This window comes from Oncorhynchus nerka, linkage group LG3 (assembly GCF_034236695.1).
Source record: "Oncorhynchus nerka isolate Pitt River linkage group LG3, Oner_Uvic_2.0, whole genome shotgun sequence".
NCBI classification, from domain to species: domain Eukaryota; kingdom Metazoa; phylum Chordata; class Actinopteri; order Salmoniformes; family Salmonidae; genus Oncorhynchus; species Oncorhynchus nerka.
The window spans coordinates 29,791,522-29,818,852 of NC_088398.1; the positions used below are offsets into that span (position 1 = coordinate 29,791,522).

General features: G+C 44.1%; 1 protein-coding gene across 1 annotated transcript in view; it reads left to right on the forward strand.

Annotated features, from left to right (window-relative positions):
• Positions 1–27,331, forward strand: part of me1 (malic enzyme 1, NADP(+)-dependent, cytosolic) — a 118,045-nt gene that overhangs the window by 15,207 nt on the left and 75,507 nt on the right. Inside the window, exons 2-3 of the mRNA XM_029629293.2 lie at positions 21,890–22,023; positions 26,859–27,008. Coding sequence (XP_029485153.2) covers positions 21,890–22,023; positions 26,859–27,008 — 284 coding nt within the window. The remainder of the gene's footprint in view (positions 1–21,889; positions 22,024–26,858; positions 27,009–27,331) is intronic.

Below are 27,331 nucleotides of genomic sequence, written 5' to 3' on the forward strand. Positions count from 1 at the left end.
ATAAATAAATAAGCTTAAATGACATTTTTTGGGGAAAAGCCAACTAAGCTCCATCATTCATTGAATCAGATGGCTCATTCAACACAAAACCCACTGATATTGCCAACTACTTTAATGTCAACAAACGCTGACATTACACATCCAAGTATATCTGACCAATTGTGAAAGACAATAATTGTACCTCTGAATTCTGAAAAGTCAGTGTGAAAGAGGTGAAAAAAGTTTTTTTTGCAAATCAGCAATGACAAGCCACTGGGGTCTGACAATCTGGATGCAAAATTACTGAGGATAATAGCGGACGATATTGCCACTACTTTTTGCCACATCTTCAATTTAAGTTTAGTAGAAAGTGTGTGCCCTCCGGCTTGGAGGGAAGCTAAAGTCATTCCACTACCCAAGAATAGTAAAGCCCCCTTTACTGGCTCAAATCAAAGCGACCAATCAGCCTGTTGCCAACCCTTAAGTAAACTTCTGGAAAAAATGGTGTTTGACCAGATACAATGCTATTTCACAGTTAACTAATTGACCAGACTTTCAGCACAGTTATAGGGAAGGACACTCAACAAGCACAGCACTTACACAAATGATTGACTGAGCAAAATTGATGATACAATTATTGTGGGGGCTGTTATCGATCAGTCTGCTGCTGGAAAATGTATGTGTTATGGCTTACACCCACTGCTATAATGTGGATAAATCGTTACTTGTCTAACAGAACACAGAGGGTGTTCTTTAATGGAAGCCTCTCAAACATAATCCAGGTAGAATCAGGAATTCCCCAGGATAGCTGTTTAGGCCCCTTGCTGTTTTCAATCTTTACTAACGACATGCCACTGGCTTTGAGTAAGGCCAGTGTGTCTATGTATGCGGATGACTCAACACTATACACGTCAGCTACTACAGCGACTTAAATGACTGCAACATTTAACAAAGCACTGCAGTTAGTTTCGGAATAGGTAACAAGGAATAAGTTAGTCCTATTTCCAAAACTAAAAGCATTGTATTTGAGTCAAATAATTCACTAAACCCTAAACCTCAGCTACGTCTCGTAATGAATAATGTGGAAATTGAGAAAGTTGAGGTGACTAAACGGCTTGGTGTAACCCTGGATTTTAAACTGTCATGGTCAAGACATATTGATACAACAGTAGCTAAGAAGGGGAGAAGTCTGTCCATAATAAAGCGCTGCTCTGCTTTCTTAACAACACTATCAACAAGGCAGGTCCTACAGGCCCTGGTTTTGTCGCACCTAGACTACTGTTGAGTAGTGTGGTCAGATGTCACAAAGAGGGACTTGGGAAAATTGCAGTTAGCTCAGAGCACGACAGCACGGCTGGCCCTTAAAAGTACACAGAGAGCTAACATTAACGACATGCATGTCAATCTCTCATGGCTCAAAGTGGAAGAGAGATTGACTTCCCCATTACTTGTTTTTGTAAGAGGTGTTGACAAGCTGAAGGTACCGAGTTGTCTGTTTTAAAATACAAGCGCACAGCTCGGACACCCATGCATACCCCACAAGACATGCCACCAGAGGTCTCTTCACAGTCCCCAAGTCCAGAACAGACTATGGGAGGCGCACAGTACTACATAGAGCCATGACTACATGGAACTCTATTCCACATCAGGTAACTGATGCAAGCAGTAGAATCAGATTTAAAAACAAAAAAGCAGGTAAAATACACCTTATGGAACAACGGTACTGTGAAGAGACACACACAAAGGTGCAGACATGCATAGGCACACATTGTGATATTGTTGTATGGTGTTATTGAACATTTTGTGTTGTGGACATGTGGTGGTGTAGGGATGTTAAATGATGTACTGTTTTATCTTCAGGTCATTCAGCACAAACATAGTTCACTGTTTTATCTTATGTTTTATATGTAATGTGGGTGCTTTGGTGTTTTTGGCCCCCAGGAGCAGAAGCTAATTGGGATCCCTAATAAATACAACTATCTATTGGTTGAAATACCACAGTGTGCCATCACAGCAGCAAGATTTGTGACCTGTTGCCACAAGAAAGGGGCAACCAGTGAAGAACAAACACCATTGTAAATTCAACCTAATATTTAATGTGTGTGTGTGTGCGCATGTGCGTGTATGTGACCATAGCAGCCACTCCCGTGTCAGATGGCGGAGGCCAATGCCATGATTATTTAAGGTGTGTAGAGTTATGAGTGGAGGAGGAGCTTCCATCAATGGTGTCTGTGTACCTTGGCTGCATATCTTTCAGAGAAACTACTGAGTGTTAGGCCTACTCCTTTCTTCCTGCATTTGAAAATATAGGATAAACTTACGATGAAGGTGGCACCACAGTCAATGTTGTCCTCTGTTATAATTACAACCTGTATAATCGAGAAAGCGGACTTCACTTGACGTTTGTGCATCTTACTATAGCCTAGCCCTAGGTCCCAGTAAAAATGTGGTGTGACCTTGTAAATGTTTACTAGCCTTTTTCACATAAAATGTTATTTGTCACATGCTTCCTTAACAGGTGTAAACTAACAATGAAATGCTGACTTACGGGACCTTCCCAACAATGCAGAGAGAAAGAAAACTGAGAAATAATAGAAAAGTAACATCATATACACAATAAATAATAATAATTTGGCTATATACCAGTACAGAGTCGATGTGCAGTGGTACAAAGTCATTGAGGTATATACAGTTGAAGTAGGGAAGTTTACATACACTTAGGTTGGAGTCATTAAAACTTGTTTTTCAGCCACTCCACAAATTTCTTGTTAACAAACTATATGTATTTGGCGAAGGTGTATGTACTCTTCTGACTTCAACCGTATGTACATTTAGGTAGGGATAAAGTGACTAGGCAGCAGGATAGATGGATAATAAACAGTAGCAGCAGCATATGTGATGAGTCAAAAAGGTCCAATGCAGATTGTCCGGGTAGCTATTAACTAAATATTCAGCAGTCTCATGGCTTGGGGGTAGAATCTGTTCAGGCTCCTGTTTTGTGGGTGGAGGTGTGCCTCTCCATACCAAATGTGATAATTCTGTCATCAACGTTAATCATAGCCTAGTCCTAGGTTATGAGAGCATATTTTGAAAACATTGTTGATGTTATGTAGTCATTGTAGCCTAATTTACAATATTTGGCACCATTTGGATTTGTTTTTATAGAAACATAATGACTGACTGACTGACTGACACAGACGGATATAGTTTGTTTACTGTGAACATGTGCTGGCCGAGTGTCTGTCGGCCTGCAGTCTCTCTTAGTAATCAGACGTGGTTTCCTGGCTTCGCTTTCAGAAGGAATCTCCTGATTTAGCTATTTTAAACATAGGACAGATGCTTTAATTTATCATGTGTGCCTTGTTCCTACATCTAACCAGTCATTTGATTGATCCAAGTCTTTGCACTGAGTGAGTGGTATTCCATCTCAGGCAGCAGCACCCTACTGGATGATCCATAGCAGCAAAGCGGAGGTCAAACACTCAGGCACATATTCTTTCTGATCTCACTCACTCACATACAGACATATACAGTCATGGCCAAAAGTTGAGAATGACACAAATATAAATTCTCACAACGTCTGCTGCCTCAGTTTGTATAATGGAATTTGCATATACACAAGAATGTTATGCAGAGTAATCAGATGAATTGCAATTAATTGCAAAGTCCCTCTTTGTCATGCAAATGAATTGAATCCTCCCCCCAAAAATTCCATTGCATTTCAGCCCTGCCACAAAAGGACCAGCTGATATCATGTCAGTGATTCTCTCGTTAACACAGGTGTGAGTGTTGAGGACAAGGCTGGAGATCACTCCATCACTCCAGCCTGATTGAGTTTGAATAACAGACTGGAAGCTTCAAAAGGAGGGTGGTCCTTGGAATCATTGTTTTTCCTCTGTCAATCATGGTCACCTGCAAGGAAACACGTGCTGTCATCATTGCTTTGCACAAAAAGGACTTCACAGGCAAGGATATTGCTGCCAGTAAGATTGCACCTAAATCAACCATTTATCGGATCATCAATAACTTCAAGGAGAGCGGTTCAATTGATGTGAAAAAGGCTTCAGGGCGCTCAAGAAAGTCCAGCAAGCGCCAGAACTGTCTCCTAAAGTTGATTCAGCTGCAGGATCGGGGCACCACCAGCTTGCTCAGGAATAGCAGCAGGCTGGTGTGAGTGCATCTGCACGCACAGTGAGGCGAAGACTTTTGGAGGATGGCCTGGTGTCAAGAAGGGCAGCAAAGAAGCCAGGAAAAACATCAGGGACAGGGACATGGACATATTCTGCAAAAGGTACAGGGATTGGACTTCTCTCAACCGACCAGGAACAGTTTGGTGATGAACAATGCCTTTTCCAGCATGATGGAACACCTTGCCATAAGGCAAAAGTGATAACTAAGTGGCTCTGGGAACGAAACATCGATTATTTTGGGTCCATAGCCAGGAAACTCCCCAGACCTTAATCCCATTGAGAACTTGTGGTCAATCCTCAAGAGGCGGGTGGACAAACAAAACCCCACAAATTCTGACAAACTCCAGGCATTGATTATGCAGAATGGGCTGCCATCAGTCAGGATGTGACCCAGAAGTTAATTGACAGCATGCCAGGGCGGATTGCAGAGGTCTTGAAAAAGAATGGTCAACACTGCAAATATTGACTCTTTGCATCAACTTCATGTAATTGTCATTAATAGCCTTTGACACTTATGAAATGCTTGTAATTATACTTCAGTATTCCATAGTAACATCTGACCAAAAATATCTAAAGACACTGAAGCAGCAAACTTTGAAAATGTATATTTGTCATTCTCAAAACTTTTGGGGACGACTGTAGACGGTGTGTGTATATAAACTGTACATACACACACAGAATGGTTTTGACAACCCAATGTGTTTTGCTATCAATTTTTCCATCGGCACTGGGGTCCATATGATTGGGGTTTTTCCAGGACATGGCTGTGACATGTCACACTTCACCGGCTCGTTATCCCAACTCTGCTATGGAACGGAAACCACTAAACACAACACCTCTGAGGTTTCACACCTGCTCTCTCTGTACCCCTCTCTCTCTCTCCACATTCCTCTCTCTCTTTCTCTCCCTTTCTCTCTCTCTCTCTCTCTCTCCTGTGAGGAATTTCCTTTTTGTAATGTTTCTCATGAATCTGTCATCTTTTCTGTCGTTAGATGACTGGTGAAACACTGCCTGACCTAGCTCCCCATTTATAGGAAGCTGGAACCCAAGTTAGGTACCACACCCCTCTCTGCAATTTTGTGATGAAATTGAACTTCCTCATGTTATGAAATACGTTTGACCAAGATAAATATGATTAATCATGTTCTGAATTGTTCAGTGGGGTCTTTCTCAAACAAATTAACATTATAGCCAAAAAGTCGGATTTCGTAACCTACATCCGATAATAAGCACCGAGTTCTATTGACATCGTAACAAGTGTATTTGTTAAAAAAAAAAACTTTATTTATAGATTTTTCGATATAACAACAAAAACGTACAACCCCAACCCCTCATTTTCCCGCCCGCCCGCCCACCACCACCTCCAAACCACCCGCCCGCCCGCCCACCACCACCTCCAAACCACCCACCCGCCCACCACCACCTCCAAACCACCACCATCTCCAAACCACCAAGGCATCTATAAAAGTAAGTTAAATAGGAAAGAAACAAACGGTAATAGAAACAAAAACAAGTTATATAAAAATTCTTATCAGCACAAATGGGCACTAGAACAGACATGGCTGCTTGCAAAACTATGCAAGTTCCACTAAGTAAAAGACAGGCTCTCATCATATTGTATTAATGGGGACCAGGTTTAGTCTAACTTTTGTTGGGACCCAAGCACATTGTACCAAGCCTTCTCCAGAGGCAGAGATGACATCACCTCCTTAACCCACTGCATAAAGCAGGGCGGCTTTGCAGGCTTCCAGTGAAAGAGGACAAGGCGGCGCGCTAGCAATCTTGTCGTGGTAGCATTCTGGTCTAGTGGACTCTGGTGGCATCTCAAACACTTGGGGTCAACATATGGGTATATTTTTGCCAATCTGTCATTTGAGTAAAGGAGATGGTGCAGTGAATAAGCCCATGCCTTATGCAAAATGATGCGTGGATACGTTCATTACGTTGTTGCCATATGTCATTGGGTAGCTCGCCACCTGTCTTGCTGCCATGCAGATTGTGTATTTACAAAGGAGGGTGGATTAATGTTCTGTATTCTGTCGTATTGTCTGGAGACGGTTAAGATCTAAGCACCTCTCGCCTAGGCACTTAGTAGGCTCGAGTGGAAATTAAGGGAAATGTTTTTTGGCAAAGCTGCAAATTTGCAGGTATCTACAAAAGTGGGTATTGGGAATTTTATGGTCAGCCCTCAGTATCGAATGAGACTAATGTGTTATCAACAAATAGGTCACACAAAAAAACACCCAGACCGTTTCTATGCCAGAACTGGAATGCCATGTCAATCTATGACGCTGGGAAGAGATGATTAGATGTTAATGGAGAGACGCCGCTTGCTTGTTTAAGGCTAAAGTGACTTTGAAATTGGGAACAGATTTTAAGGGAGTTCTTAACAATGGGGTTCAAAACATGGGTGCCAAGGTTCATAGGCATTGTGGAGCACTGGAGCGAGACAGGATACGTTGGAAGGCTTGATTGTAACTCCATGGTGTTCCAAGTTGTGCCATTCTTGTTTTGAAATGTAGAAACCCAATAAACAAGATTTAGATATATTTGCTGACCAGTAGTAATGTAAAAAAATTTGGGAAGGACCAGCCTGCCTGCAGGCTTATATACCTTAATATACCTTTCTCATTTGTGGATTTGACTTATTCCAAATGAAGTTGGAAATGTAGCTGTCCAGTTGTTTGAACATCGACTTTTGCAGAAAAATGGGAATCATTTGGAATGAGCACAAAACCCAAGGTAGTACAGTCATCTTTTTTTTTTTTTTTTGAATTTTACCCCTTTTTCTCCCCAATTTCGTGGTATCCAATTGTTGTAGTAGCTACTATCTTGTCTCATCGCTACAACTCCCGTACGGGCTCGGGAGAGACGAAGGTTGAAAGTCATGCATCCTCCGATACACAACCCAACCAAGCCGCACTGCTTCTTAACACAGTGCGCATCCAACCCGGAAGCCAGCCGCACCAATGCGCCGGAGGAAACACCGTGCACCTGGCCACCTTGGCTAGCGCACACTGCGCCCAGCCCGCCACAGGAGTCGCTGGTGCGCGATGAGACAAGGACACCCCTACCGACCAAGCCCTCCCTAACCCGGGCGACGCTAGGCCAATTGTGCGTCGCCCCACGGACCTCCCGGTTACGACAGAGCCTGGGCGCAAACCCAGGGACTCTGATGGCACAGCTGGCGCTGCAGTACAGCGCCCTTAACCACTGCGCCACCCGGGAGGCCCGTAGTACAGTCATCTTAACCAAATTAATTCGACCTGTTAATGAAATGGGAAGAGACCACCTTATGAAATCCTGCTTGGTGTGCTCAAGGAGTGTTTTGAACTTATGTTTAAACAGAGCCTTAAATGAGTGTGACCTTTATCGCCAGATAAGGAAAGACCTGATGCTCCACCTTAAATGGGAAATTAGCATACCCAATTCCTTCTGCTAACTGATTTAATGGGTAGGAGCACCGCTTTTGTTAGGTTTAACTGAGAGAATGTCCCAACACCTTGTAGCATGTCCAAGAGATGTATAAAAGAAGATTGTCTGCATATCAGGACACCTTGTGAGTTATGTTGCCCCTTAATATTCCTTTGATCCTCTCCTCCGCCTGCAGGGCGATAGCAACAGGTTCAATAGCCATATCAAATAGGAAAGGGGATAAACAGCAACCCTGCCCGGCCCCCCTGTGGAGAGGTAACAATGTTGGTGCAAACAGAGCCACTGGGGACGAGTACAAAATCTTAATCCAGGAAAGGATTGACGGGCCAAACCTAAATCTCTCTAGTACTATAAATAGATATCCCTACTCAGCCTTTTCGGCATCAAGAGAGATGACAATCTCTGGCTGTAGAGTTGAGCGGGCAGGTTACAGAACATTAAATATCATAGAGAGATTGCCTACCTGAGATAAATCTGGTTTGGTCAGTTAATTATATTAGGCATCACTGTCTCTAAATGGCGCGAGAGGACCTTCGTGAGAATTTTATGATCGCAGCACAAAAGGCATATAGGGTGGTATGAGCCACAGTCTAAGGGATTCTTGTCTTTTTTAGCCTCCGGTTGTGTTTGTTTCATCTTACTTATTTCTGTGTTCCCGGTCCAAAATGGCAGCCCCATTATAGCTTATTATAAATCCATAATAATACATATAGTTGAGGTCGGATGTTTACATAAACCTTAGCCAAATACATTTAAACTCAGTTTTTCACAATTCCTGACATTTAATCCAAGTGAAATGTCCCTGTTTTAGGTCAGTTAGGATCACCACTCTCAGCTTTTATTTCTTTCATCACATTCCCAGTGGGTCAGAAGTTTACATACACTCAATTAGTATTTGGTAGCATTGCCTTTAAATTGTTTATCTTGGGTCAAACTTTTTGAGTAGCCTTCCATAAGCTTCCCACAATAAGTTGGGTGAATTTTGGCCCATTCCTTCTGACAGAGCTGGTGTAACGGAGTCAGGTTTGTAGGCCTCCTTGTTCGCACAGGCTTTTTCAGTTCTTCCCACAAATGTTCTATGGGGTTGAGGTCAGGGCTTTGTGATGGCCACTCCAATACCTTGACTTTGTTGTCCTTAAGCCATTTTGCCACAACTTTGGAAGTATGCTTGGGGTCATTGTCAATTTGGAAGACTCGTTTGCGACCAAGCTTCAACTTCCTGACTGATGTCTTGAGATGTTGCTTCAGTATATCCAGATAATTATCCTTCCTCATGATTCCATTTATTTTGTGAAGTGCACCAGTCCCTCCTGCAGCAAAGCACTCCCACAACATGATGCTGCCACCACCGTGCTTCACGGTTGGGATGGTATTCTTCAGCATGCAAGCCTCCCCCTTTTTCCTCCAAACATAACAATGGTCATTATGGCTGAACAGTTCTATTTTTGTTTCATCAGACCAGAGGATATTTCTCCAAAATGTACGATCTTTGTCTCCATGTGCAGTTGCAAACCGTAGTCTGGCTTTTTTATGGCGGTATTGGAGCAGTGGCTTCTTCCTTGCTGAGCGGCCTTTCAGGTAATGTCGATGTAGGACTTGTTTTACTGTGGATGTAGATACTTTTGTAACTGTTTCCTCCATCTTCACAAGGTCCTTTGCTGTTGTTCTGGGATTGATTTGCACTTTTCACACCAAAGTACGGTCATCTCTAGGAGACAGAACGCAGCTCCTTCCTGAGCGGTATGACGGCTGCGTGGTCCCATGGATACTTGCGTACTATTGTTTGTACAGATGAACGTGGTACCTTCAGGCGTTTTCGAAATTGCTCCCAAGGATAAACCAGATTTGTGGAGGTCTACAATTTCTTTGTTGACGTCTTGGCTGATTTCTTTTGACTTTCCCATGATGTCAAGCAAAGAGGCACTGAGTTTGAAGGTAGGCCTTGAAATACATCCACAGGTACACCTCAAATGATGTCAATTAGCCTATCAGATGTTTTTAAAGCCATGACATCATTTTCCGGAGTTTTCCAAGCTGTTTAAAGACAGTCAACTTAGTGTATGTTAACTTCTGACCCACTGGAATTGTGTTACAGTGAATTATAAGTTAAATAATCTGTCTGTAAACAATTGTTGGAAAAATTACTTGTGTCATGCACAAAGTAGACGTCCTAACCGACTTGCCAAAACTATAGTCTGTTAGCAAGAGTGTTTGAAAAACTGTGTTTTAATGACTCCAACCTAAGTGTTTGTAAACTTCAGACTTCAACTGTGTAAACTACATAAACTACTGACTTGCCTAGTTAAATAAATTAATAAATTAATAAGTACATACATACTGTACGTGCCTACAGTAAAAATGATAACACGAAATACAGAAAATAAGGAACTTACTTTGCTAGGAATGCATATACTGTATGTCCAAAGTTATTATTTGTAAGAAAAAAAAACAAGGCAATGCAAGCACCACCCAGAAAATGTTTCAATTCGTGCAAGACTTCACAAATATCTGCGTACTTGATCTGCGCAAACATTGGTGAAGTGTGTGGGCTTTCCTCAAAGAGCGGAGTTTATACGGCTCAGTAAAGTCTCAAACATAAATTGTCCACAACGCTGAAATGGGTTACTTCTATGTGAATTAATGAGGAGGTGGAACACACCTCAATTCAAACTGTTGTTAGAAAATAATTTGAAATTGACAAGTTGAAACAGCCTATAGATAATTAGCAGGCAGCGCGTGTTAACTGTCCTGTTGGGTAATAATCACATTTTGGAACAGTGAGTGCCTTCTGACATCACGTGCATAAAACAACTCACGCTGGGGGCAACCGTTAAAGATATTTGGAACTCACGTATAAAAAGGTCAAGAACTTAAGATGAGCGTACACTCGGCTACGCTTGACCACCTGGTTAATTCCTTTCACGTCCCAGCTGATAAAGCATGTGGAGCCTAGAGTATGTGAATTCGACATAGTCATAGTACTCAGAAATGAATGTTAATACGATCATATGGCCAATGTGCTTGAAGGTGAGAGTTTAATAAAATATAAAGAAAAGAAAAAACAGTTAAAAACAACAAAATACCAAGAGAAAACCTTGGACCCCTATGCTGGCCTTCCCCCTGTTGGAAGGCTGCATCTACGTCTACTAGACTAGAGCAAAATGCTACCATGTTAAACTGAACCTCTGTAGAGATCTATCCAGGGCGAACTTAATCAAGTTCACACCCAAGGAAGGGATTCTGGAGGGAACCACCTCAGTTATTTAAGGTATCTTATGCAATATGCCTATTTGAAGGATAGTAAAACAGTATATAAAAAAAGGAGGTATGTGTCCATTATCAGCAACCATCACTCCTCTGTTCCAATGGCACGTTGTGTTAGCTAATCCAATTTTATCTTTTAAAAGGCTAATTGATCAATAGAAATCCCTTTTGCAGTTATGTTAGCACAGCTCAAAACTGTTGTGCTGATCAAAGAAGCAATAAAACTGTCCTTCTTTAGGCCAGTTGAGTATCTGGAGCATCAGCATTTGTGGGTTTGGTTACAGGCTCAAAATGGCCAGAAACAAAGACTTTCTTCTGAAACTCGTCAGTCTATTCCTGTTCTGAGAAATTAAGGCTAGTCCATGCGAGAAATTGACAAGAAACTGAAGATCTCGAACAACGCTGTGTACTACTCCCATCACAGAACAGCGCAAACTGTCTCTAACCAGAATAGAAAAAGGAGTGGGAGGCCCCGGTGCACAACTGAGCAAGAGGACAAGTACATTAGTGTCTAGTTTGAGAAACAGACACCTCACAAGTCCTCAAATAGCAGCTTCATTAAATAGTACCCGTAAAACACCTGTCTCAATGTCAACAGTGAAGAGGTGACAATTTGTAAGTCGCTCTGGATAAGAGCGTCTGCTAAATGACTTAAATGTAAATGTAAATGTGACCCCTGGGCTTCTAGGCAGAGTTGCAAAAAAACGAACTATGAGCCGACAATGGCTAGTTAGTATTATGTCGCTTGTTCTCCTGTGGATGTATTTGCACAACAATATATTCTTTGGCCTTGGTTGGGTCTAAGAATGTCTTCTGCTTGCCCGGAGAGAGTAGTGATCTTCAGTACAGCTGGGTAAAGAATGCCGAACTTGGTGTCCAGACAGCGGTGTAGGAGCCCCCTCACCTCATTGAAGTCTGACTTCTTCATGACTGCCGCCGTGTAGTCCGTGTAAATGCGAATATTCTGGACATCGTGTGCGATGGGAGACGCTCGCACTGCCTTACTGAAGACATCCTCCTTCACCTGAAGGTAGTGGAATTGAACTACTATGGGTCTGGGCGGCTCCCCATTCTTTGGCGCAGACTGTATGCTTCTGTGCGTGCGTTCAAGTGTGGGGGCATAATCGAAGGCCTAGAATTTCCTGTAGCAGTTTAGCTATGGACAGGGTAGGCCACATTCCGCCTACTGTCTCGAGTCCCCCTCTCACGCCGAAAATAGGGGGCTGTCTGTTCAAGGTCCTCAACCTTGGAAGTGAGTTTGACGACATGATGGTAGCCAGGTGACTTGCTCTTCCAGTTTCACCACTTTGTCGGAGTAAATATTTGCGCCATTTTCCAGGCTATTCAGATGGGTGTCATGTCTCGCTAAGTCTTCATTAACGGAGTCAATCTTTATGTTGACCTCGATGGCGAGAATAGCTATTTGTGCGGATAAGTCAGTGGATAATGAGTTCACCTTAGCCAGCACAGTCTGTTCAGAGTTAATGATAGCCACCATTACCACGGCTAGGTCGGGGAAGATCAGAGTCTGTGTCAGGTGAGCCCGAGGCTTCAGCAAGAGGCCTGCTCTTTTGTGGCCCCCGGCCCTTGTTGTCTCGACATTTTTTGAGTGGAAGGTCCAAAATTACCGGGGAAACAAAGCCAGATTGGTAAATTGGGTTCAATTCCAAATGAAATGTTACAAAATAACACTGTGGGGGAGGTGTTGGTCAAGTATTAATAGAAATTGTTCGCCCTGGATCGGAACACTGAGAAAACACGTCTTCACATGTTGCTGCTCACCAGCGCCACCCTCTCGTAACAACTTTTTAGGATTTGACATTTTGTGGTTGTCGTCTTCAAAGTTGTTTCCGCAGGTCGCAAAAAAGCTAAATTAGAATGACACGAGCTGAATTATATGTAAAAGGCTTTGAAAATAAAAAGCTTGGTATATGTTCAGTGCTGTGTTGACATTTCACAGAGACCAGCTTGTTTTTGTGAGAAATCTTCGAGACGGGTCAGGGTGCTAGGCCAGTGCACCAACTAGCTAACACTGTCCCCTGCTCCCTCCCTGGGGTCTCTGTGTCACGTCTGCTCCCACTCCCCCTTTCTGGCGTGCGAGGTCGCCAAGTTGCTCATCATTACGCACACCTGTCACCATCGTTACATGCACCAGTGCTTCATTGGACTCACCAGGACTCCATGTCATTGTTTGCCTCCCCTATATCTTTAACTTCCTCAATTTCATTCCCTTGCCTGCATTGATGTTTTGTTTCTATTGTCCAGATGCTGTTCTTGTTAATTTCAGGTCTATTTATTATTAAATCCTCACCCTGTACCTCATCCCGTCTCCCAGCGTCTGTAGTTACGGAAACATTACAGAATGCAGACACACAATTGGAAGCATCAGGGAGTTTTTTTGTGTTTTGTTGGTGGCGTCGGGGCCGGGTGCCACTGCCGAAGCAACCGGAGATGCCTCAGCTGGCTCGAGAGGCGCATGTCTATTTATTATTAAATTCTCACAATGCACTTGCTTCCTGTCTCCCAGCGTCTGTAGTTACGGAATCGTTACACTCTGACTAAATTAACAAGTCAGACTCATTAACACCCCATTGGAGAGGCAGGTGTTGAGAGAAGAACTGGGGCTGGATCGGATGGTGTGTGCATGCGTGTTTGTACATGTGAGTGCAAGTGTGGCATGTGTGTCTGTGTGTGAATGCAAACGTATGCATATGTGAGTGTGAGAAGGAGAGGGAAAATTATATTCACAAGGGAGAGCGGCCTGTATTATAGATCTGCTACTGACTCATTGAGTCCTTTCAGATCACCCAGTAAGCCTCAAAGTGCCAGGGAGTCTTTCTCTCCATCTCTCTCTCCCCCTCCCTCTCCCCTTTGCTCCCTCTCTTTCTCTCTCTCGCTTTTTCTCTTGCTGGTTTGGCTACGTGGCAGCATGAGAGACAGTGAGAAAGGGAGGTGGTGAGGGTTTATATAACAGGCGAACTGGCTGAGCTAGTCAGGCCGGGTCAAGCCGGGGAGGCGAGTGGACCATAAATGGTCCTGAGTCCTGAGTCTTGGCTCGTATTGTCTCATGCAGTCAGCCAGCAATGGCCTGCCTGGCTGCAATGGCCTGCCTGGTTGCTTCTGGTGCCAGTTTGTCTTTGAGACACAGAATAACAGAGACTCTCTCTGGACTTTGGGTTCTCTGGACTCTGTCTCTGTCTCCTCATCCCCTTCCTGTGATAACTGGGAGCCCAGCCCCTTCTGTTGGACACATACACACACCCCTCCCCCAGCCCTGTTCCAGCCCCACTGTTTTCACAGCGTCTAGACTCACATGCCACAATTGATCAAACAAAAGGATGATGTGGTACGCCGCTGTACAATAAGGAAGTAATGTAGTGTGTTTTTCCTCTGTAGCGTTGCACAATCTTGATTTCTTCTTTGAGTTTGTGTCTGTGTGTCAGGTCGTTTTAAACATATTGTGATTTAAACATGTGAGTCAGACTCTCCCCAAGCTGTTCGGTTGTGGTAAACCCAGTCAGGTCATAGACAAACAAACTACTCATACTTCCTGTGATAGCATGCTTTAACTTACAATTTGCTGACTATACAATTTCAGCCGTTTATGGAATCGTCTCCGCTCTTCCAAACGATCTTACTTTGCATTTCTCAAACATATTTATTCTAGTACAGAATAATGGTGTCTATATGGGCAGGTTTCCAGACATGAAACTCCTTGTCATTTCAGTAGAAAAGCAAACCCATCCCTGCTCTCACTGTCCACCAATGAAGACCCCAATGACATACATAATCTGGGTTAAGATGTTGCATGGTTCTGAGTGTGGTCAGAAGAACACGTGCTAGTAACAGTGTGGTTTAGCTGATGGTTGGCCAGGGTTTACGGTAATAGCCTTCGTTCCCTGTTTGGTCAGCTGGAGGGTTCTAGAGTGAGTACCCCCCTGGGACTTAGCCTACTTCAGACCCAGAAGAAACTCCAAGGCCACCTCCATTGGGGTGCAACGTTATGTAGTGTTCAGGTATAAATATTGTATGTAGAACAGAAATGCTTCACTGTCACGTAGAATAGGGAATCATGTCAGCTCTATGTAGGACATTTCTATCGGCAAAGTAACATATCGTTTCACCTCCTGAACACCAGCCAGATCAGCTTAAAGCTGAACACAGGGTTTCAACACTACAACACCTCTTCGTTCCTTGTCAGCATCTTCAGCAGTTTCATACAGCAGTTGGCCATGTTGATCGATGAGCCAAATGTGCCAAGAAGAGCCCTTTGTGGGCTGATGAGTCCAGGGCTGTACACTGGAGTTGCAGTAAACACAGTTAATGAGTCTTTATCCACACTTCGTCCTTTCGAGTGTGTGCACTTTCCTTGTGCCCTATACACCCTACAGCGGGTAAAGCATCAGTGGAGGTGCAGGGGGTCAGCTCAGCTCAGCGCTCTCCGTCTCTCTGAGATGTAAAGAGAGCCCTCCAGTCCCCCTTCCATAGCGCTAGGAGGAGCAGCAGAGTCCAAACCTCTCTGATCACATGTTTGTGCCAGTGAGTCTATTTTCTGCCAAACATTATCCATCTGTCTTCCATGAAGGGCTTTTGTTTCTGTATCTAATCTCAGACTGGGGTGAGTGGGGTGTCTGGCCCAGGACTCGCTCAATGGGGGTCTTCGCGTCCAAGAGGGGGCTTCGCATCCACCGAAACAGAATGCTCAGGGGACACACAGGAAAGGGGGGGGGGGGGGGCAATTCAGGAAATGTCAACAGCGGGAGGGCAAATTGTACATCAGGTTCAGTTCGTGCTTTTTAAAATTTTGTAGCTTATTTCAGCAATACTGTAAGAAAAGAAAGAAAGGAGTGGAAAATACTAATTATGAGCAGTGTTACAGATGTAGGATCTTAATTTGATCACCCTGTTGCAGGAGACTTTCCTGCAGTGCTGGACATTTTAAATGTTTAGTGTATTTGAGGTTTAAATAGGCAGGCCCCAGAACCTCTCACTGTATTTGGATTTGTGGGAGATGTGAGATTACATGGTTGGAGCATGAGAAGGGCCAGTCAAACTTATGAAACGCTCCCTCCAGAATGAATATCCTAAACAACTCTGCCTTTGAACTTTCTGGAACACACGGAAGGATTTTTATCAGTTTGAAAAGAACATACTTTTATCTTCCATGCTTTCACCATCTGGTCTACTAATTACCCGTTTCCTTGTGGACTGTGTGTTCTTGGGGTAGGCTTTGCCGTGGCAGTGTGGCCTGAGCTGGAGGGTGGCGTTGCCCCATGTGCAGATTACAGGTCTGCTTGGTTACCACTAGCTCCTGGAACATTGATCTGCTGGCGACATGTGTTGGCACAGTGCGCGGGCACTTTAGATGTGGTACGGCACATGTGGAAGCGTTCTAGTCCACCCAGCCCAACCCTGCCCAGCCCTCGACTCCCTAAGCGAAAGAGAAAAGCTTTGCAACAATCAAACTTTAAAACTATAGGGCAAGCAAACAAAAATACAAAAGCTGTGTGTACGCGTGTCCACTTGAGTGTGTAAACTATATATACAAAAGTATGTGGACCCTTCTTCAAATTAGTGGATTTGGCTATTTCAGCCACACCCGTTGTTGACAGGTGTATAAATTCAAGCACACAGCCATGCAATCTCCATAGACAAACATTGGCAGTAGAATGGCTTTACTGAAGAGCTCAGTGACTTTTAACGTGGCACCATCATAGGATGCCACCTTTCCAACAAGTCAGTTTGTCAAATTTCTGCCCTGTTAGTACTACCCCGGTTAACTGTAAGTGCTGTTATTGTGAAGTGGAAACATCTAGGAGCAAAAACGGCTCAGCCACAAAGTGTTAGGCCACACAAGCCCACAGAACCTGAGCTCCGAGTGCTGAAGCACGTAAGCGCATAAAAATTGTCTGTCCTCGGGTGGCAACATTCACCACTGACTTCCAAACTGCCTCTGGAAGCAACTTCAGTACAATAACTGTTCGTCACGAGCTTCATGAAATGGGTTTCAATGGCTGAGCAGCCGCACACAAACCTAAGATCACCTTGCGCAATGCCAAGTGTTGGTTGGAGTGGTGTAAAGCTCGCCACCATTGGACTGGAGTGATGAATCACGCTTCACCATCTGGCAGTCCAACAGAGGAATCTGGGTTTTGTGGAAGCCAGGAGAATTCTACCTGCCCGAATGCATAGTGCCCATTGTAAAGTTTGGTGGATGAGTAACAATGGTCTGGGGCTGTTTTTCATGGTTCGGTCTAGGCCCCTTAGTTCCAGTGAAAGGAAATCTTAAAGCAACAGCAGACAATGACATTCTAAACAATTCTGTGCTTCCAACTTTGTGGCAACAGTTTGGGGAAGGCCCTTTCCTGTTTCAGAATGACATTGCCCCCGTGCACAAAGCGAGGTCCATACAGAAATGGTTTGTTGAGATCGGTGTGGAAGAACTTGACTGGCCTGCACTGACCTCAACCCCTTTGAACACCTTTGAGATGAATTGGAATGCCTACTGCGAGCCAGGCCTAGTAGCCCAACAACAGTGCCCGACCTCACAAATGCTCTTGTGGCTGAATGGAAGCATGTCCCCGCAGCAATGTTCCAACATCTAGTGGAAAGCCTTTCCAGAAGAGTGGAGGCTTTTATAGCAGTAGAGGGGGACCAACTCCATATTAATTCCCATGATTTTTCGAATGAGATGTTTGACGAGCAGGTGTCCACATACTTTTGGTCATGTAGTGTACGTGTGTCTGTTTGGTCAAGAATGCATCTATGCTCGTGTTTGAGTGAGTGCAAACATTCAACAACGATGAACGGAGGAATCTATTCCATTGATGATTCATGGAAAGTGAAAACATTATTATTATTATTATTATTAATCCATTTTCTGTTCCAATTGTATATTTACCTTTCAAGAGCCTGGCCTTACCAGAACTCAACCCCAGTCACTGTACTGACTGAAACAGCAAAAAGTGTTTGACAACACATTGTTCCATTGTTTCTCAACAAACTAATACCTGCACCACCTCATCAACAAGTGGAAATGTTTGTGAGTTGAACAGTTTAAAATATGGCACCCATATTAGGAACACAATCCTCCTTCACCACCTCTTCCCATCACGCCATCTTATCTCATCACTCTCCAGCTGTTATCTGGTTTATTTTGGAGAATGGCTTTCGTCAGTAGCTATCTGAGGGCCTCACCAGGCTGTAGTGACTGACTGAGGGTCTGTGGTGGTTGATTGAGAGGATAGCCAGTTCTATTTACGGGCTAAGTTCAGGGTTGACGCAGGCCGATACATGGCTAGTCAGTCACACGCCAAATCCACTTGCCGGTTCCCAAAGTGAACCTGCCAGGAGCTGCAGACCATGTCGATCTAATATTTCTTGCCATCCAAGCATACAGTGGAAAAGCAGGAAAGCAGCATCTTATCCCTACCCTCTCCTCCTGCTCCTTCTCTCCTCCCCCTCCCACGTCACTAACCCAGCCATCCATGTCCCCAATCGGAAGGTGGTTCCATACCCAGTGGCTCGTCCTGTCGGCCCAGGCTCCCTGATCCATTAATTGCTCATTTGGGCTAGGTTCCATGGAGGCTCTCCATTTCACCTATGACACTGGGAACCTTTGAGCGACCACAGAGCTGTGTCGAGTAATTATTCTTAATGAGACTGAGTCCATGGGTCATCTGACTCTCTCAGACATGCCCTGACATTTAGCTCTGAAACAGACAAGCCCCTAACTGTGTCAGAGCTGCTACTGTGTGGGCCACTGTTTGTTTTAATGCTTGTCCGAATTCACACAATTATTCAAGAGAACAAGTTTGTGCGTTTGGGCGTGTGTGGCTGTTTGCGTGAGCTTGTGTTCGTATGCCATGGAGGGCCTAGTGTCAGCTGGTGTTTGTTTTTTCCTTTCAATTCAGACCTAGACAACCAGGTGAGGGGTGTTCTTTACTAATTAGTGATATAACAATTAAACGAAATGTCTTCAAAAATGAAAGTGCAGTCGGGAGGAGGCAAGATCAGGTGAGCGCATTCTAGCTAATGAGAGGGCAGATATGCGCGTGAACAACAGGCCCAACTCCGATTATAAAGTGTGTTTTTCCCTCAAAGTTTCCGGGGGGTAACGTGTCCTACTTATATCATTACACTCGTAACAACCTAAGCATTAGGAAACGTCTATTTGATGGAATAAGCCACACGTAGCAAACAAGCCATTACATTTTTGTTAATCAAATTCCACACTCTCATTGACCTCCATATAAACATACAAAACAAATGCCACCTGCTGGAGAAGACCAATTTTGGGCCCAGTTATCCCTCTCGCTTCGCCTCTCCCTCTCTGGTTTGACACATGTGGCGTATGCACTCGCACATCTGAGGCTTGATCTCATATAATAATGTCACCACATTATACGTAGATCCATTTATGTATTAAAAAAAAAACAACCTTGCTTCGTTTCCAGAGCTTCTAGTCTCCAATATGTCTTATGGTCAGTTGTATGAGTCAGCTAAACAGAGCTGTATAATGACCCAGTACAGTCCGAAGCCTCTGAGACACCCTTTATGATGTCAACCACTGGCTCTTCGCAAAATAGAATGTATCTTTTTATTATGGGGAAGGTAGCAATTCCCGAGCTGGCAGTATTGAGTGTCTGCTGAGTACATACTCAGTCAAGCCTGGAGAAAGGACAGGCACAAAGAGGGAACAGAACTTTATTGAAATAACAAACAATGTTCTTTAACATCAGAACAAAAGATAATTGCACCTAATCATCATTGAAATGGCATTCAGGGCGGTGTGTTTTAGCTCCAACACAAGGGACGAGTGTCAATGCCGTATAGGAAGGACTACACTGGTTACGTCTGACCAGAAGTGGTTGATGTACTATAATGTGCTGTTATGTGGCAGTATGGAAAACCACAAGTCCATGACTAGTGTAGGCTTTGGGCTGTGAATAGACACGCTGTTGGCCTGCTGACAGAAATGGAGTACATTGACATTGACATCAGACCATGGGTCCACTGAAAGTCACAGGTACAATAGATGACATCCAAGCTGTCAACCTCTAGCCTGTTCCTCAGGTGTTCTGCCAAGAGGTGTGTGTGTGTTGCTGTCTGATGATGTGCACTGCGTACGAATGCACTGTAACCTGTGTGTCCCAGAGTCATTAGTCCCAAGTTCAGTTGAGACCGAACCCAATAATGTTATATATTTTTTTAAAGAAAATCTGCCAAGGTTTGAAAATGTGCCTGTGGTCAGTTCTGATGGTTAGTACGACGTCAAGAACACTACATTTTATTGCACTGTATGCTTTTCTACTTCACTCTTGCTCTGCGTCCATGTAATCAAACCCCTCAACCAGATTTAAAAGTGCCAATTCCTTAAAAAAGCTGTACATTTCAGCCAAGCCCGCGTGGTGTGCGTTCCAAAACACAGAAGTTGCACCACAACTTCAATTCCATCCCAGCAGCGACATAGATGTAAAAATACAGCCAGAGAGTCTTCAACACACTGTCTCTCACAGCTACACACACTCTGATCCCTCTATGGGGCGGTGGCAGCACCTCTATGGACTAGTGGAGACTGGTGTCACTTTAATCAGAGGTTGGGCTCATTGTAATGACTGGAATGGAATTAATTGGAAACCTTGATGTTGATCTGATACCTTTCCATTTATTCTATTTCAGTCATAACAATGAGCCTACCCTCTTATTTCTCCCTCCACCAGACTCCGTGAGAGAGGGGCAACGGTGGCAACAGCCGATTCCCAGATCCAGTAGTGTTCAAGGTCACGACCCAGAAGCTAAACGTGTGTGTTTATCGATATGCCTGTCTGGAGGTCAGGGTTGTGGTAAAGGTCCAAGGTTGTGGTCGTCTGACGGAGACTGGTCTCATGACTGCAGTGTGTATCTTCGCGGGGACGGACATCACAGCAGAATGTGAGCAGACGGTTGCCCCATCAGAACATCAGATCAGCCAATAGGGTTAATACTTGAGGGGACCCCCCCCCCATCCAGAGCAAACACTGGAATAGGGCCGATGATGCAGTAGCCAGAGTATCATCACTCCAGGGATTCTGTAGAGGGATGAATGGAAATGTCCCTGCTTATACAAACTTTGGCTAAAAGTACAAAGGAAGTTTTACTCGGGCAGTCTCAGCCAGTCATGTTGAATAGAAAGAGGATAGCAGGGTTACGGAGCTGTGAGGGGAACGGCACCTCAGTACCTCCAGGCTCTTACACCCAAACAAGGGCACTGCGTTCATCCACCTCTGGCCTGGCCTCCCTACCACTGAGGAAGTACAGTTCCCGAAGCAGCCCAGTCAAAACTGTTGCTGCTCTGGCCCCCAATGGTAAGGACAGCGGAGTCAATCACCACCTTCCGGAGACACCTGAAACCCCACCTCTTTCAGGAATACCAGTTACTTAAAAGATTTAGATGCACTATTGTAAAGTGGCTGTTCCACTGGATGTCTTAAGGTGACACCAATTTGTAAACTGGACTTAAATGTAATGTAATGTAAATGGTTTAGAAGAGACATTTTAAGTAGGTAATGAGATCTGATCTGTGGTTTAAACCATTCGTTCTCCAGTTACTGCGGTCTTTGGACTTGAACTGGACTTTGAACTGTTTAGAATGTAGGCCTATGTACATATCATTCCACAGACCCCAGACTTGTACACTTAGAATGACTATCTTTTTTACACAAAGTTAATTTGCAATGTGAAGTTTATCAATTAAAGTACAATCAAAGACAAAATGCATACACTCAAGTACACAGTTTGTAGTCAAGACATACAGCCGCACGATAATGTTGAGTAGTTGGGACCAGAGGGCTTTATCGTATACATTAAGGTCAGACTCAGTCTTTCTCATCCAGTAGTCCTACAGAAGCTAGCCCACGGTGGCCTTAAACAGTGATCTGTGGCGTTCTAGTAGTTTAATGGTCTAACAGATGTCTCTACTGTGCTCTGGTGTTATGGTGGTGGTCTAACAGATGTCCCTAATATGGTTCTGTGTGTTTTAGGGCATGGCCTTCTCCCTGGAGGAACGACTCCAGCTGGGGATCCACGGCCTGCTGCCTCCCTGCTTCCTCAGCCAGGACGTGCAGCTCCTCCGGGTCCTCAAGAACTACGAGATGAAGAGGGACGACCTGGACAGGTGAGACTGAGATCCTGTGTGTGTGCTGGGAGAGCCCAGCTGCAGAGAGAGCGAAAGAGAAAGATCACACACCTGGAATCCTTCAAAGAGACTGAGATTTAAGGGAAGGATTATGGACTAGTCCTCTGAGCTCTTTATTCAATCCACCCTAGCACCCTACTGGTTACTGAACAAACCACTACTACTTTTTTCTAATTTTTTCTCAATTTCTATGGCTTCATTCATCCTTGTTCTCCTCTCCTTCTTCACAGCATTTTACAATCTTCTTTAAGACATAAAATAAATGCTGATTTAATCTCCAGTCCCTACTGCAGCTGATTAGGGTCACAAAGGTTTAGTATTATGTAACACTGCATTACTTATGTCCCAGGCTGATTTCTTTGATCATTGGCAGTTCGGTCACAGATACCACATTCCTGAAGTTAGTCATGCAGAGTGAATTTAAGGTTTTGAATCATGGGGGCGGGTGTACCATATTCTCTGTGTTGATCCCTCTGTTTTAAAGGAAAATTTCACCCAAAAAACTGTATTTTGGTATTTGGACATCAGTCCATTGTTGATATAGTTCCAAAATGTTTTACTTGTCAGCAATCAAGTTTTCAAGATATGTTACTTTTAAAATACAGAAATCATCATCCCTGTATGACACATTTTTCATCCTATGACACAAAACTCAGCTTCATATGATGCACAATGCATCATACAGGGATGATTTCTTTTTTTTGAAAGTTACATACAATACCATGCCAAATGTATGTGGACACCTGCTCATCGAACATCAGGGGCATTAATGTGGAGTTGGTCCCCCCCTTTGCTGCTATAACAGCCTCCACTCTTCTGGGAAGGCATTCTACTAGATGTTGGAACATTTCTGTGGGGACTTGCTTCCATTCAGCCACAAGAGCGTTAGTGAGGTTGTGCACTGTTGTTGGGCTACTAGGCCTGGCTATCGGTCAGCATTCCAACTCATCCTAAAGTTGTTCGATGGGGTTTAGGTAAGGGCTCTGTGCAGGCCAGTCAAGTTCTTCAACACTGGGTGAAAACAAACCATTTTTCTTTATAGACCTTGCTTCGTCCTCGGGCGCATTGTCATACTGAAACTGGAACGAGCCTTCCCCAAACTGTTGACACAAAGTTGGAAGCACAGAATCAACTAGAACATCATTGTATGCTGTAGCATTAAGATTTCCCTTCACTGGAACTAAGGGGCCTAGCCGAACCATGAAAAACATCCCCAGACCATTCCTATTCCTCCTTTACCAAACTTTACAATTGGCATTATGTATTCAGGCAGGTAGCGTTCTCCTGGCATCCGCCAAACCCAGATTTGTCCGCCGGACTGCCAGATGGTGAAGCGCGATTCACCACACCAGAGAACTAATTTTCACTGCTCCAGAGTCCAATGGCGGCGAGCTTTACACCATTCCAGCTGCGCGCTTCACCAAGCTGCCCGCTTCAGCACTCGGCGGTTGTGTTCCGTGAGCTTGTGTGGCCTACCACTTCGCAGCTGAGCCGTTGTTGCTCCTAGACGTTTCCACTTTTCAATAACAGCACTTACAGTTGACCGGGACAGCTCTAGCAGGGCAGAAATTTGACAAACTGATTTGTTGGAAAGGTGGCATCCTATGATGGTGCCACGTTGAAAGTCACTGAGCTCTTCAGTACGGGCCATTCTACTGCCAATGTTTGTCTATGGAAATTGCATGGTTGTGTGTTCAATTTTATACACCTGTCAGCAACGGGTGTGGCTGAAATCACCTAGTCCACTCATTTGAAGGCGTGTCCACATACTTTTGAGCATGTAGTGTATCTTGAAAACTTGTTTGCTGACGAGCAGCACATCTCTCTGTCAGACACTACAAGGCTTCAAGTAAATGTAATCCCAATGTTGGATACATTTCCATAGTGGCAGGACAGCAGGTCTCTAACCATGGTATCTGCAGTCTTCATTTGTGGCCTGTGGATGTGTAGTTAGTGTGAGGACTGGTTGGGTTGGTTAATGGGACAGAGAGGGACAGGATTTGTGGTCAATTTGTGGTCAGGAAGATTTTAGCCAGTGGTGTATAGTAGTTATTTTAAAATACTTTAAAATACTACTTAAGTTCCTTAAGAAAATATTGCACTTTTTACTCCATGCATTTTCCTTGACACCCAAAAGTACTCATTACATTTTGAATGCTTAGCAGGACAGGAAAATAGTCCAATTCCCGCACTTATCAACCGAACATTCCTGGTCATCCCTACTGCCTCTGATCTGGTGGAGTCACTAAACACACATGCTTTGTTTGTAAATGATGTCTGAATGTTGGAGTATATGCCCATGGCTTTCCATAAATAAATAAAAAACTAGAACATGGTGCCATCTGGTTGCTTAATATAAGGAATTTGAAATAATCTATTATTTTACTTTTGTTACTTAAGTATATTTTAAACCAAATACTTTTAGACTCAAGTAGTATTTTACTGGGTGACATTCACTTTTACTTGAGTCATGTTCTATGAAGGTATCTTTACTTTTACTCAAGAATGACAGTTGGGTACTTTTTCCACCACTGCTTTTAGCCCACTTGATTTTCCAGCGTGGTGGTATGATGACTGAGGCACGGTTGCTATACTGTACCACACCAATCCTCCAAAACAGCAATTAGCCGTGTTTTTATTCCTTTTCCCATGCCCTTTCAATGTCACCAACAATTTGTTTCATAGTCCGGCGTTGCCTTCCAGTCCACTCAGGGCATCGGACCAGTTTATTAGAGCTGGTATTCGCCCTGCCTGTCCTCATGCCTCTGGCCATAGTATTTCCATTGCAGTCCGGGCCTTACTTTTCTTCTCAAGCCTTCTGTGGTATTTGCTGGACCCGACCGTGTCACTTGTATTTTTGCATGACCGTTGCTCAAAACTCTCACTAAACGATTACATGCCATTCTATTCCAAGCAGCAGCTATTTACTGTTTTTACTACTCCCCAAAGCAGGGCTTCATTCTGGTGTCTGGACATTGATAAAGCAGGCTGGACTCTGGACATCACTGGCTTGAAGCCCAATCATGTCTATAACAACAGAGATGGCGGCCCAGGCTGGCTTTATTGGAGAAATCCTCTTCTATGCACGAAGACCCAGTTGCAGAGATAAAGAGAAGGACTCACGAATACGAAAAAGTCATATGGGGTCAACTCTTAAAATGCCCATTTGTGATTTTTAACCTGATGCATGTGATACGCTATCTAGCAGTTTAAAGGAACATCATAAAAACCATCCGGCAAGTGTCTGCAAAGAATCATGAATTTGGATGGAGAGAGAAGGGGTTGGAAGAGGGAAAAGTTATTTTCCCATGCCAAGTTTAAGCAGAATTTCACACGCTTGTTAACACACTTTATCTGAAGAAAGAAAACTGTGTGTGTGTGTGACTGATATCCTTTCAGGCCGAGAGAGAGCCACAACAGGCTCAAGCTGTAGTCGCTCATGGAAAAGATAACTAGACTCAACATGGTTATTGAGATCTACTGTCCTGCCACAACTAGATAAGTGAAATCAAAATGATTGTATGGGTCTAGACCACCTAGACTGAAATACCCAATTTTACTGACAATATACATTTTGTGCCACCCCGTTTCCTAGTGTCATGTGAGTGGTACAACCCTAGCTTGACACTGTGCGTTGACGTGGCCTCAAAGTCACATCACCATACACACAACGTTGGGCACCAATAAGTTGGTCTCGTTCTGTGTCCCTATTTCGTGACTGAATTGTGTTGGTATGGCACGATTCCCAAATTTGGCCTGCGGGTGGTTTTATTTGGCCACCCAAGTCTGCTGAGCAAAAAAAATATATGTATGTTTGTTTGTTTGTTTGTTTGATGGACATAAAATACTGTGAAAACACCAGGGAATCAGCTCAAAGGGATGTTAATTTTGTTCCCCAGTGTTCCCACGTATAATAGACAGGCAGGCAAGTGACCGTATGCAAATTTAAGCAAGGTTAGAAACTACGGTTTTAGTCAAACATTATATCTGTTCGGGCTTCTAGCGGTCAATTTGCAGTCTACAAATGATTAGTAAATATGTTCCCCCTGACCATCCGCCCAATAGGAATTCATCCCGCGTCTGAATCTAGTGATTTTACCCGGCTGGAACACCATCAACCTTTTTTAAAAGAGATTGTTAACACCCTGTATCCAATGACCGGAGAAGGCCATGCATACTTCCTATCATCCCAACAAGAGCGACGTTATACTCCAGCTTTTGTGGAAAGCTTTCTTATCATGAGTGGAGGACCCGTGGCGTGGTCAAGCAGTTAATTTGGGTCATATGTAAAACCTTCAGTCCCCCCGTCGATGTTTGCTCGTAACAAGGAGCTTGTGAAGGATATCTGATGGGTGTCTCTGTGCGCTCTGTATTTTACTAAGCGTTTGTAACATAAGCAACAGCAACTTTATCCAGCAGTTATTGTACTACATGGCACTATCATCGCATGGTGAGCAGGGCTTGTATTCATCAAGGCAAGGAAGGAGTCAGCATGGCATTATCTCTCTCTCGCCCTCTCCCCCACTTTCTATGGGCCATTTCTTTCCAATTGGGCCTTTTTAGTCCAGAGGGAAAGGGAAAGTGGGGCCCGACAGAGTGAGGTATTGCTCTCACACGGTGCAATCTGTTTGTCACCCCAGACGTCTCGCGCTCTCCTCTTCACACACACTTCTTCTCTCTCTCTTTCGCGCTCTCTGAGATTTTGTATTTCATAAAGCCACTCTGAAGCCCATTTTTACATGCACAGTTTAGGAATCAGTGTTAAAGATTGCCACCTTTTTCCTCACCCCCTCCTCCCCCTCTGCCATTCCCAGATATGTGTTTCTGATGGGGCTCCAGGACAGGAATGAGAAGCTGTTCTACCGTGTGCTGACGTCCGACACAGAGAGGTTCATGCCTATCGTTTACACCCCCACCGTGGGCCTGGCCTGCCAGATGTATGGCCTTGCCTTCAGGAGACCCAGGTGAGAGAGAAACACACACGCACACACTGAATAGGCCTGGATATACTGTCACACACACACACACAGTTGCTGCTCGTGGCCAGCCTAAACATTGTTTTAAGATTTGACCATCAATTGTCAAATAATTTAGATGCATTCTTATGAAACATAAATCCTTTTGAATCTTCAAACATCTGTGTATGTTGGCCTATTGCAGCAAACTTTCAAGCAAAATCAGAGGGTGGGACGGGTCTGTGTCGAGTTGGGTTCTGCGAGTCCTTGGGCAGCTCAGGCCAGTTTAAGCAGTTACTGTGTACAGTTCACCTTGAATGGACTTGGCATTG